Source organism: Ornithodoros turicata, chromosome 10 (assembly GCF_037126465.1).
Source record: "Ornithodoros turicata isolate Travis chromosome 10, ASM3712646v1, whole genome shotgun sequence".
NCBI lineage: Eukaryota > Metazoa > Arthropoda > Arachnida > Ixodida > Argasidae > Ornithodoros > Ornithodoros turicata.
Window position 1 is genome coordinate 20189350 of NC_088210.1, and position 12788 is coordinate 20202137.

General features: G+C 43.2%; 2 protein-coding genes across 2 annotated transcripts; both read right to left on the reverse strand.

Moving 5' to 3' along the window:
* Window positions 1-286: 286 nt before the first annotated feature.
* On the reverse strand, window positions 287-11377 carry LOC135370928 (uncharacterized). The gene is made up of 20 exons (XM_064604855.1): window positions 10665-11377; window positions 9548-9642; window positions 9360-9443; window positions 9206-9293; window positions 8609-8786; window positions 7583-7675; window positions 7352-7465; window positions 7191-7288; window positions 6876-6916; window positions 6161-6236; window positions 5881-6048; window positions 5736-5784; window positions 4935-4978; window positions 4573-4652; window positions 4384-4489; window positions 3026-3113; window positions 2823-2963; window positions 2330-2443; window positions 1882-1926; window positions 287-794 (listed from the first exon to the last, which is right to left on the reverse strand). The coding sequence occupies exons 1-20, from the start codon at window positions 11085-11087 to the stop codon at window positions 697-699; spliced, it is 2223 nt and encodes a 740-aa protein (XP_064460925.1). The 5' UTR covers window positions 11088-11377; the 3' UTR covers window positions 287-696.
* Window positions 11378-11795: 418 nt separating this feature from the next.
* Window positions 11796-12766, reverse strand: LOC135369759 (m7GpppN-mRNA hydrolase-like). Its single transcript, XM_064603276.1, has 3 exons — window positions 12659-12766; window positions 12008-12565; window positions 11796-11942 (listed from the first exon to the last, which is right to left on the reverse strand). The coding sequence occupies exons 1-3, from the start codon at window positions 12764-12766 to the stop codon at window positions 11796-11798; spliced, it is 813 nt and encodes a 270-aa protein (XP_064459346.1).
* Between the last annotated feature and the right edge of the window lie 22 nt (window positions 12767-12788).

A 12788-nucleotide genomic window follows, 5' to 3' on the forward strand; every position in this document is an offset into this window, starting at 1 on the left:
CTCTTACACTCTGTTGTTGATTTACCAAATTTATATATTACAGCTCATTGAAGACTAATGGGCAAGGCCTGGTGGGTTTACAGGCAGTAATATGTTATATTGTGTGAACTTCAGGCAAGCTTGAACAGGTGTGGATGGAGGAGCCATAAAAGGAACAATCAGATACTACTACCCGAGGATGACCTAATCGATTTTGTTGCTTTGGTTTCTCTTTGACTTTAGTGTTTCTGCATTCAAATACTAGGTGTTGGTTTGCATTACGAAATCAGACAGACGAAGCAAAAACAACATTTTGCAAACTTTATTTCAAGTTAATGCCTATTTCATTTTCTCAACAACTTTGCAGGTCACAGGCGTCCTTAAATAGTGCACGAGCTGCGCACTAAAAGGCAACATTTATTTCAACGTAACAACGAGTTGTTCAATTCACAGTATGGATCTGTGCTCACAAAATTAGTTATGCTGAGATTTCCAGAAGGGCATGGTGGTGCTAGGGGAATAATGTTGGCCCCCACCTCATGGCAGGAGCACTGTCTATTTCACAACACACAAACTAAAGCACATAACTAAAGCACGTATTTACATTGCACTGCATTAAAAACAATGGCAAAGTAAACTGAAGATGGACCTATGAAGAAAATTACGAAGCTGTACAGAGAACTACCGCAATCATTGTCCAACCCACCAGTCACACACTCACGAAAACTCGTAGTCTTCTCCTGCAAGTGGGTCATCATTTTCCAGATAGTCGTGGCCAAACCGCTGAAGTGCATCATAATCTGCCCCTGCAGGACCTGCATTTTTAAAAAATCTGTTGAATGACAGTAAACAGGGATTACAAGGCTACCCTGCACGCGGTACTTCACCACTTCCACCAAATACCGTATCGACTGGATCATAAGTTGATTCCATTTTCCAAAGAGAAAAGTAAGGCAAAAATATCCACTAGTATACTGCATGCAATGATTACGGAAAAGTGAGCTTGGAATGATTTACTGTACAACATGAAAAGCAAATGCGTGTTCGTCAGACCTAGTTTGGTTCTTTTGTCAGACTCCAATGCAAACAGTTCATAGTCATTAAATCGTAACAGGTTGTCCACTCTTCCGTCTAAAGCATTGCTAATACTGCACTTTTTTTTAGCTTTCTACCGCCATTTCTACAAGAACTGCCCCACACGCAGATGAAACCCACATATACGCAGTCGAGAGCGGCTGATTACTGTAAACTTATCTTTATTCGCGATGTATTAATTTTTGTGAGACCGCTAAAAAAATTGCGAAAAACTGTGCTCGCGAACACTGCTTGACGTTTAGCCCGCGAAAGGAAACAGTCTTGGAATCGCAAAATTAAATACTCTCGAATAATTTTGCAAATGACTGAATGCGCGATTTGCAAAAATTGATATACTGCAAATAAAAATACGTTTACAGCAGAGCCGTTGAGAGGCGAGTTTGCGGCCGGGGCAGGGTGAACGTGAGGCCGACTTGTAGGTGACCTCTTTAGGGTGAAACCCGATTTTTACCCAGGAAATTGCCCTTACTGAAACGTCTGTAGGAATACACACTAGCTTGTTTGGCAGCAAACGCAATTACAACACAGTTTGTACCAAACCAGTACAGTTCGTTTGAGTAATAGAGCCCGATTTCTGTCAGATTTTAGCATACTGGAAGTTTTTCCACCCAAATTTGCATGAATTTAGAGCACATGTTGATTTCCCCGATTTTTACCCGCCGAACTGTGAAAAAATAGTTCCCAAAAACTTCATGCTCTACTTATACACAAGTAAATATTGCATATTCCGGTTTATGTGGCAGCGTTCCCAGCCATACTAGAACCCCAAGGTTGTTAATGACCCCATTGTGGCTTAATGATGGTTACCTTCATGTTCCTCATCTTCATCGAAGCCATAGTTATCACGGGCTCCTGCATAAATTAAGAAGCAAAATCAGTGCGTGTACGTAATTTGTGAAAACAAATGCATGTAGACCACATGCTGACCATATACAGTTCTGTAGACAATACTACTCTTGTTCATGGGCACTGTAGCACTCCTTATATAAATTTCTATACAGACCCATCTCATTAAAATGAAGCTCAATAATAATAATAATACAACAAAAGCAAGAGCTGTACTTTAAGGGAAATTAGCAGCAGGTGTTAAAGTTGCCAGACCTACTGTTCACAACCCCACTCGCCATTGCAAAAAATACTCCAAGCAGTAAAAAAGAAGGAATACACGATTGCTGTGACGTGCAACAGTACATAACTGCAGCACCACTTCATTTGTGATAAATATCCCTGGATTTGTAATAACTGCAGCTCTTACCGAAACGCTCTAACCGGTCTGGACGGAGATGCTCCAGTGAAAGGTTCAGGAAGCAGAGTTCCAGTTGGGTCACATGATCCAGGTGTTTCATCTGATCTTCTTCAACACTCGTTCCTTCAAGCAATCAATCATAACGTGTTCTAGAAGTTGCTGAACATGATTGGGACCATGTATTCACATGAGCTGCATACCCCAGAATACTCCAGCGAAAGATGTGCGAAACATCGTGGCTTTCTGTTGTTGTGTGAGCGCTCAACGCCACAGTTGAACATCCTGCATTTCAGTCACAAGACATTCCGTAGCAGACGACAGCGCCAATGGTGTCCTCAAGTATGTGCTTAGCACACCATTCCTTATATTGCGGCGCCGTGCGACTGCTCAGCATAAGACGTTGTTCTGTGAACAGTTTTTACTTTTTCTTCCATTAGAATATTCCGTGAGGATGTCGCTCATGTGAATACACGGAAAAAGATGCTCTGAGGGAATTTTTTACCTCCAACTATCATGACCAGTGCATGAGAACGCGACGAAACATAATCTGCACAAGAAAGCACCGATGCATTTGTCACTCCATCACAGCCGCTGACATCCAGGGACTCCAGTGAACCACTGAACTGCACGAGATCCTGGACACCTGAAACATTTATGACGTGCCATGATCGTACTGACTTCACTGTCGTAGGAAACGGCTCCTACCACTGTCTCCGACTTGTGCACAGCCTCTTGCCTGAAGCTGTTCCAACTGGCCCTGGCAGGCCAGAGAGCACAATCCAGCGTCCGTGATCTGTCAGTTTCAATCACAGTAGTAAACAAGGTAAGTTGATAATGAAAAAACGGCTAGGAAGCAAGCGAGCTGGTGAAGATGATGCATAATGTAAAACCCCGAGACTAGGGAACACGAAAGGACAGACACAAACACGAAGTCTCAACTAATTCTAAGTCTCAACTAAGTCTCAACTCAATTCATGTTTATGTCTGTCCTTTCGTGTTCCCTAGTCTTGGGGTTTTACATTATGCATCAAGGTAAGTTGAGTTTGTGATGAGCAACACATGTACATCAAGTAGGTTAGAACGAAGTCATTGCGTATAGTCGAGCATGGTATGTACGCTACATACTATAGGTAGAGCCTGAAGTTTTTGGGAAATTTTTTTTCTAAATTCGGGGGGTAAAAATCGGGTAAATAAACATGTGCTCTAAATTCATGCAAAATTGGGTGAAGAAAACTTCCAGTATGCTAAATTTGGGGAGAAATCTGGCTCAGTTACTCAAACTAACTGTACTGGTTTGGTACAAACAGTGATGTAACTGCATTTGCTGCCAAACAAGTCGGCGTGCATTCCTACAGACATCGCAGTGAGGGCAAGTGACCGGGTAAAAATCGGGTTTCACCCTAAAGAGGCAACCTTCAATTTGGGGTGCAAATTCGGGGAAGAATCGGGTTAAACCCTAAAACTTCAGGCTCTAACTATAGGCATGAATATCATGCCCACGGCAAGTGCTCCATGAGGATGCTCAACACCACTATGAGCAGGACCAAGAAGTTCAACTCGATTTTCTAGATGACAATCTGAGGAATACTTGTCTTTCAAATGTATTTGTACGCTTCAATACATCTTTCACATAATTATGAGAAAACCACACTACCTACGATATTTTTGGAGAACACCTACGAAACAAAGAAAAGTTGATTGGATTTTCTACGGCACTGGTGCACATAATGCGTACCATTCCATGTGTTGCGCATTTCATTTGCTGTAATTTGAAGTTGTAAAATGGGGTGAAATTGGGTAGAAAAGCACATTTTCAGGTGGACAATTAAAAAAAAAACACCTCATTTCGGATGAACATGAGGTGCCAAATGGTGGCTGAATTTGAACTTGGGCAACTCAAGATGATGATCGAGATCGGAAGGCAAAATCTGCTAAAGCAGAGGGCTGTGACCGTAAACTGCTATACTCGTTACTCTAGATACATACCAGCTACAAAAATGCCTACGGCTGTAATGCCAAAAATGATAAGAGTGGATAAGTCACATAAGTGAACAGTAGGGTACCTTGTCAAGATAGCTGATTTTGAGCTCCTTGAGTCTAGAGCACCGGGACAGATGCGACAAAGATAAGTCTGTGACTCCCAAGTGGCATCCACTGATGTCCAGGCACCTTAAGAAGGCATACACATAATATTATCCAAATTTGCACGCAGCAGATCGCTCGACAATATAATGCGAGCCTGTCACGCATACCGTAGCCTATTGCACCTCCTGCTCACAGCAGCAATCACAATGTCATCGACAACACGGTTCTGAGCAAGGTAGAGCTCCTCCTGGAAGAAAGAATTCAGTGGAGCAAATTTTATTAATCCTGATGGTCGAGCTGTAATTGCTTGCAACACAAGTAATACGACACGGATGAGAAAGCAGATCTCTTAGGAAGTTAGGAAAGCCAAAACAATGTAGATTACAGGAATACTTTATCAATATTGTGTCAATGACTTCACTTGACCACCTACTAAAAATTTGAGTGCTTACACTGTCCACAATCGCATCACATTATCTTATGGGACTGTGATGTGACTGTAATTTCATGTACAATGTGTGACACTCACCAAGAGTGGTAGTTCGGCAATAGAGCATAGCCCCTCGCTTGTTACTGGGTTAAGAAATAGAAACATCACATTATTGCATGTATCAAGCTCAGCACTGATTATTTGAATTCTATTAGGCAGCACAATGAGGCCAGTACAATGAATGCAGTGTTATACATAGCTAACTTGAAATCATCTAGCATTATGATTGCATACCTTTCTTCTTCTCACATGTAAGAAGCAAAAGTTTTGCTGCAACATTTTTAATGAAAAAAAAAGTTTTTTTTTTTTTTTTACTAGGATGCACGTTTCAAAGTGGCCACAATGGCACATTAGTTCATGTCTGTTGCCAGATCTCAGTTTTCATCACCTCACCAAATGTGTAGGTAAATTTTGTCAAGCCGCACTCTGTTTACTTATTCCCTAGTTTCACTCAGAGGTCCCAGTAGAGTCTTGCACATTAGCATGTTTCAAGAAAAAGAGAAAAAGATGCTCCTATCCCATGTCTATTAGGTGACACACATGCCATAAAATTGAACTGCGAGACCAATAGCATCACACACATTTAGTAGCTGCCATCTGGGACACCCAACTTGAGTGCACATTGCACAGAGCGGTACCACTTTTGCACAGAGCGACTGTTCCTTTAATTACCTGGCGCAATTGAGTCCGAAAGTCAGAATACGTAATTCGGTGAGAAATCAAGGTTTGTCCTGACAAACTAATTTGTACAGTGAATAGATCTGTTGGAACTGTATATGTCTGTGTTGAGCACTCTGTCAAACGGCTCTCTGATAACTCTGAGTGCCACGTAAGACTTACATGTTAAGAACGATCCCTTCAAATGCAGAATCCGTAATGCCCTGAGATTCTAGAAAGGTGCAAGGAAACAGTAAGCACTTGGAGCATTAACACAATGTTTTGAATGTCACTTCAACTACTCGTGGAACATTGAAACGCAGCTTACTTGGCATAATCGTGAAAGGTCGTGATCCGTCATTTGCAGACAGTCGCTCAGATCCAGCTCTGTCAGGTAAAGACATTTGGCTGCAATCTTCCCAAAGCCATTGGAAGTTACACCGGAGCAGCGACTCAAGATAACTACTCGAAGACGTGAGCCTGACATGTGGAAGCACTGTGGAAAATTCCTGCATTACACCTCATGGCACAGACAAGGGATAAAAACATGGAAGCACAGTGCACCACCATCATTATTATTATAATGAGCGCCTCAGCATTGTACTCACTTGGCCTGTCAGCTTTGGTATGTCAGTGAAGTCGACGTGTTCCAAATGCTTGCAGAGGTGTAGAAGCCACCAGAGGCTGTTGAGGAAATTCAGTTTTAAGACCAAAGCAATTTACAAGTGCCAAGATATTCCCCCTTCCCAAGCCACTTTTTCTCCTGGAGTGTGGTCACATGGCACATACGCACAAAATAGAACAGTGGAATGAAAGTTGACAGAGTTCATGAAAGGACACTGAGTCCAAAAGTGACAAGCGATCTCTGTAACTAAGTTTCGTCAAGCTGCAATCAGCTGTTCATCCGTGACATTTAGTAAAAGTATAGCACCAGTACCAGTCACTGTACCATACTGTACCATACATTAAATTTTACATACATTTAAATTTACATTTGGATACACAAATGACGATACAATAATAAAGAAAGCTGATATGACTTCTGCTGAGTATACCTTGGCATTATTTCAGGTTTAATTGTTGAAGTAGTAGTAGTAGCTAGACAATCATTCTATGTGTTATATCTTTTTCAATTAGTAACTGTGATTATTAATATGCATAGTCAGATATACCCTCTTTTTTTTTCAATTTGTGGTTTGATCTGTATTCCAACCATAGTAAATATGCACTATTTGCACAGCACCAGAGGTCCAACATCTTTTCTTACACAAAAACATAAAACGGCTAAATGATACAGTGTCACAATGTTATAAATATACCCACCCTTTTTCACCAAGGTCCGAGCACTTCTTCAACAGCACAACCTGCAAATATGCATATATCTTTACACATATCTTCGCTTAATATATATATATATCTACAGTCCCGCCCTAAAGGATATTTATGACCATCACACTTTCACTATAGTTGCCTGTCAAAAAAGTATGAACGCTCCTCTCAAACATGGCTGCAAGCTTCTGTTCCATGTCCAAGCACTTTGTCTACAAAAAATTGCATCTTCTGGTGTCGGGCACATGAAGTGCATTAAATGTACAATCCACATTCTCATTTGCACTGAACAAATATGACATGCATTACCTTCAGTTTCTGACATCTTTGTGCTATCTGTTGGATCCCCACATTTGTGAGTCGTAACGAAGACAAATCTAGGTATTCCAGGTTTGGGCAAAATCCACCTGAAACAAGGAGCGTTGTACTGTTACACACAGAGAGGCTGTTCGGAAAAACCGGCCACTCACTGATGACTTCCGAGACTTTGTAATCCAGAACATGCGAGGCGGTCGACAGGTCCAAATGTTTGGGTGCTCCACCACAACGCCGAGCGATCGATTGTAGGATGTCGATTGTTAATGCTAACGGAAGTGTGGACAACTGACAATCAGGTTATTGCACAAATCAAAACTATCAACTTATATACAGGGAGGTTTTGTGTAATGTACTTGTATAAAAATTAGTAAAACGATACTAACGTTTGCCATGGCAGACAGAAAACATGCCTGTGAAGACCAGCTTCTCTTGTGAGCGCCACAACTGTCTTGTCAATAAATGCCACCTCTTGCATACTGCATGTATGTCATTAGGATTAGGCTTCTGCAAGTACTCAAAGCTTTCCATACTCCAAAGTGCGATTCTAAGAAATCCCACAACTGAACCCAACTACAGAAATTGGTTGTAAACACTGTAAAGTTGCAAACACCGGTCAATATACAACGTTCACAGGATCATGTAACAGTGAGGAGATGCCCGGTGCAATACAAAATCCTGCCACTCACTATATTGTTGCTTGTACTGTACTGTTAATAGATATTGCAATTATTATCATAATTTGTGAGCTCCATTATTATTAGAGCCTGAAGTTTTCCGGAAATATTTTTTTTCTAAATTCGGGGAGTAAAAATCGGGTAAATAAACATGTGCTCTAAATTCATGCAAATTCGGGTGGAAAAACTTCCAGCACGCTAAATTCGGGGAGAAATCGGGCTCAGTTACTCAAACTGGTTCGGTACAAATGGTGATGAATCTGTGTCTGTTGTCAAACAAGCTAGTGTCCATTCCTACAGACGTCTCAGTGAGGGCAATTTGCCGGGTAAAAATCGGGTTTCACCCTAAAGAGGCAACCTTCAATTCGGGGTGCAAATTCGGGGGAGAATCAGGTTAAACCCTAAAACTTCAGGCTCTAATTATTATACTTGTGCCTTTAAATATGTAATGTAAATATGTATGTAATATGTAAATATGTAATACTGAACTGTAACCCGAAGAACGAGTCGATAAGGACCACTATTTTATGCCTAGCCGAACAGAAATAAATCACACATATATCGTGAACAACATGAGAAATACACAAAGTAGTGTATTCTATAACATTAGCACTGGCTAATGGAACAAGACAGTGAGCAGACAACGTGGTCCTTCTCCATGTATTACCACGTGTAATGTAAAAGATTTCCATAAAAGCTTCTCGAGTTCTCCTGGCAAAATACAAGTACACTTGCCCCTCTCAACACGTGCACGCATCTTGAGATCAAGACGACCAAGGATTAACAACAGAACGTCATCAGGAAGGTCGTTGATATGATCAGCGGAACGGCGAGGAGAAGGGGGTGGTGTGACTGGAGTTGCATCATTATCATTGTCATCCTCGTCATCATCTTCATCGCCGTCTATTTCTTTCTGCAAGTATGAGGGAAAAAACACAATAATGAGAAAACAAGCTATTTTTTTTAAGTACTGGACAGGGTCTCGCAAGAGGGAACACGGACAGCGTCCACCTTGTTCCCATTGGTCTGTTTGTAATTAGTATGTAGCACTTTGCAAAGACAATAAAGAGGCAACTTTGCAATGTCTCAATGATTGCCTTCATCAACATAAAGGTTGAGTGAAGTCTCTTTAGGACGACACACCCCAGACATTAAAAAGCCCATCGGCATGCATGCCCTAAATGTCTTCCTGCTTTTGAGAATGCAACGGTCAGGAAGAGACGTCCCTTCCACCGCGGCAGACTGTCGAGCCCACAGAAAAATGTGTGTTAAAGGTCAGCGAACATTTCCCCAGCAGAGGTCCTCTCTGTAGCATATTTCAACGCGACTTACGGCCAGCTCTTTCTTTCGAAGAGCTGCTCCAGCTTCTACACGGATTTTTGATGTCCTCTTCTGATTTGCTGGAAGCAATCTCAGCTCCCTGGAAAAATCAGTGGTACGAATGATACTGATCATTATGAAGGTAACAAGAAAAACTGGTACGAACCTTCCATCAAGCATGAGATCACTAGCTGGGGTATTTCTGGCTTTCTGAGCCTCTTCTACCTTGGAAAATGTCACAAAACCATACCTGAAACGAAGCGCATAAAGACAGTATTAATCCTGCCGGAAAAACAAATGTCGCTTTGGCTCCTGACTATAATGGCAGTGGGCCTGAAGGGGAAAATGAGTTACCCTTTTGGCCAATGCTTTACATGATCTTGAACAATGACACAGTCAACCACTTTCCCAAACCTGGCAAGGAACTCACGTAGCTGCTTAGTCGTCACCTGCACATGCAATCATGTTATTAGTACCTTCATATTCCAACTGTGGAGGTGTGGGCAATAATACAAATATGTAATACTTGCCAGAAATCAGTGTTATAATTGATACTAAAACTTTGATTCTGAGGTATTATAATGCATAATACTTATGCTTATTGTGCGAGTAGTACTGGTCGTACATTGACCTTCAAGCTGCAGGTTATCGAGAGACACCAGAAACATGCACGGTTTGTGTACTACTTAAGACTGGCATTCCCCAATATGTTTGTGGGACATGGGCTTCGGATAATTAATGACAAGGTGCACTTGTGACACCCGGTAGACAGAACTTAATACCTCTGTCAGTATTAAGTCCTCTTGAGTACTATTATAATGCAGATATACAAACACACTCAGAGCACAAGTATGAGTAAACACTCAAAGGTACAGGTTGGGACAAAAGTTTACGGAACACGCGAGCGGCGTACTTTTTCTTCGGTGCGACACCCTAGCGGCTGCAGGAAGCGGGTGAGTTCACTGTTTCGGAGGGGTGGAAGGGTACGCTGTTAGCGACACACAGCGGTAGCTTCCACTTCCCAAACAACCAGGCGATACCGGAACTACCGCTGTGTCTCTGGCATCGCACGCTTGCACCCCTCCGAAGCAGTGAACTCACCCGCTTCCGCCAGCCGCTAGGGTGTCGTACCGACGAAAAAATACGCCGCTCGCGTGTTCCGTAAACTTTTGTCCCAACCTGTACTAGAGAAATAATTATTGTCATCTCCTGCTTCTGCGTTGTCTGTGATTTATCCAGACATCCCTACACCCCCCTAACTTTTTCACCTGTGTACCCCCTACAAGGGGGGGGGGGGTGCCCTCGCGATTTCAGCTTTAGACACATGTCAGTAATGATATGTTAAGCCTTATAGACGTAACAGACCCCAAATTTTTTCCAAACACCCCTCCGTGCTTGGGATTCTGGATAAACCACTGGTTACAATGACTTGCGTTCATACAGAGACCATCAGGGCACATGGAGCACTTACGCGGTAGCTGATATTCCCTACAAATAACTTTTTCTGGTGGAAGGTCTCGTTCTCTTTCACACTATCAACGTCTTCAGGACTAGTTTCCGACTTGTCAGAATCTTCATCTTGCGTCGAGCCCATTCTCTGGCGCGCACTGTCGAGCCACTCGCTATCGAAACTGTTTAGTCCCGATTCCGAACGCCTCGGGTCGAAGAAGCGACACTTTCTAGGTGAAGGGGTTTTGCAAAGTCGATCGCGTAGTTGCTGTTCCGAAAAAATCCAGCTTTCGCGTATCGGCGTCGATACCGGCGTAGCGGGCAGACTGGAACGGTACACCGCTCCCACAGGCAGGCAGTCGGGGAGGGAGACCGCGTTCAGGCCCATGAACCGTTCCGAATGCAATTTTTGGAGACGCCGGATACGATATGCGTATGAAAACATTTTGATTAAGTGGCATCCAAAGTAGAAATTACGGAGTGATTGTATTGATGGTTAGTGTTCCGTCGAATCTTGCGAGCACAGTCGTGTCATTCCTCCTTCGTTTGCCCCTTGCTTGCGTGGCAAACATTTCACTTTTGGAAAGACTCGGTGCTCCGCGATAGGCAAAGACACGCCAGCGTTGTTCATCCTTCCATGCTTTGCGAACGAAATTCATTTATAGGTCAAACCCAAACAGACGCAGGAAATCAACAAAGCGCCGCCATCTTGCCATGACCCATAGTTGTCGACATGCGGCAGCCTCGACCTTGGCAGCGCTCTTGCAGCACTTAGTCCTCTGACTTGGGCAAACCGTGCTGAGGATAGACGTATGCTTCAGATGGAAAAGCATATTACTGGATACTATAATTATTTGCGCCAAGAATACCTCCAAGCCTTCCCCCCGCACCCATAAGGAAACGTCTGCAGAGTAGCATTACACCATCAACAGTAACCATTACTACATGACATTTAGTCCACCCAGACTGGTAGATTTGTTCACGATACAGTGCAACCCTGAATTCTCACACAGTAAACATTCTTTATAAGAACAGCGACTCTCGTACATCCCTCAGTCGATGCCATGGGGGCACTGTTCAGAACTTTACACCACTTTGGCTGAGGCCACCACAGCAATGTCTTATGCCCCTAACAGCACAATACATGGCCATGTCATCCTTGCAGACATGCCATTAGTGCTTTCCTGTCCAAGGCAAATTTTGTCCATGTGGGAGAACTGAACATGGGGATGATGTTCTTTCTGAACCCTGCTCTGCATCCCAACTCGCTGTTTAGTGTGCGCCGGGCTGTGGAGCACTCCTGCAAAGCAGATAACAGCTTTGGTTACCATTTCAACATGTTAGCTTTTCCCTTTCGAATATTACCTGCGTTTTCACGTCCCTTCGCTGTGCGATTTGGAAACGTGGCGGTGGCATTGTCATTGGAGGAGATGGGGATCGGTCATTCTGCCTTTCTGCTACACGCAGAAAGTCTGCAAGTTCGTTTTGGTACAAAGAGGCAAAGTACTGCTGCTGTTTTTGTTTCAGCTTCTCGTTGTCTGTAATGGATCGCTCCTTTGCCCTTCCCTGCTGTGCTCTACGCTGTTTGCTGTTAAAAATCCACTTCCTCAGTGGCTTTACAAAGGGCATCACCATGAAGAACGCGTTTGGACTCAATCCCAACGTTGCCTTTGGAGCCTGGTCCCGCTTGTGAGATGGAAGGTCAGCAATTGCAAACCATTCGATGCTTTTAATTTCTCGGCGTGTCCTGGCTTGAAACTTTGTGTCACGTGGAACGCCCACAATGAGGTATAGTCGAACAAGTTGGTCCAGGACCTTGAGTTCAATAAAGTCCTCACGTCGAAGCATGGATGAAATGTCGTAACCGGTTTCTTCCAAGACCTCTCGGACAGCACAGGCATGTGGCTCCTCTCCTTCGTTCACCTAGGGGACGGTAGCAATATTTGAAATGATGCATCGTATGTCAAACTGGGCATTACAGTGTAGTATCTACTGTTACGAAGGAAACAAACATACCTTTCCCTTAGGGAAACCCCAGCTTGCTCGTGCCCAGTATCCTTGCACAAGGAGTACGTATTCCAGAGTGTCGTCTAGCAGAATAGCACCGTGCGTGGGAACTGCCATTTTATACTCTCTCCAGCTCTCT

What these genes read in the sequence shown, in the direction of transcription:
- LOC135370928 (XM_064604855.1), bottom strand. Translation starts at nt 11,087, where the DNA reads ATGTTTTCATACGCATATCGTATCCGGCGTCTCCAAAAATTGCATTCG. An exon ending in TTCGAAAGAAAGAGCTGGCC is followed by an intron (nt 8,787 to 9,205) that starts GTAAGTCGCGTT and finishes TCATACTTGCAG; the next exon opens with AAAGAAATAGACGGCGATGA. An exon ending in GAAGGGATCGTTCTTAACAT is followed by an intron (nt 4,979 to 5,735) that starts GTAAGTCTTACG and finishes TTCTTAACCCAG; the next exon opens with TAACAAGCGAGGGGCTATGC.
- LOC135369759 (XM_064603276.1), bottom strand. Translation starts at nt 12,766, where the DNA reads ATGGCAGTTCCCACGCACGGTGCTATTCTGCTAGACGACACTCTGGAA. An exon ending in GGGGTTTCCCTAAGGGAAAG is followed by an intron (nt 12,566 to 12,658) that starts GTATGTTTGTTT and finishes ACCGTCCCCTAG; the next exon opens with GTGAACGAAGGAGAGGAGCC. An exon ending in GAAGGGACGTGAAAACGCAG is followed by an intron (nt 11,943 to 12,007) that starts GTAATATTCGAA and finishes TCTGCTTTGCAG; the next exon opens with GAGTGCTCCACAGCCCGGCG.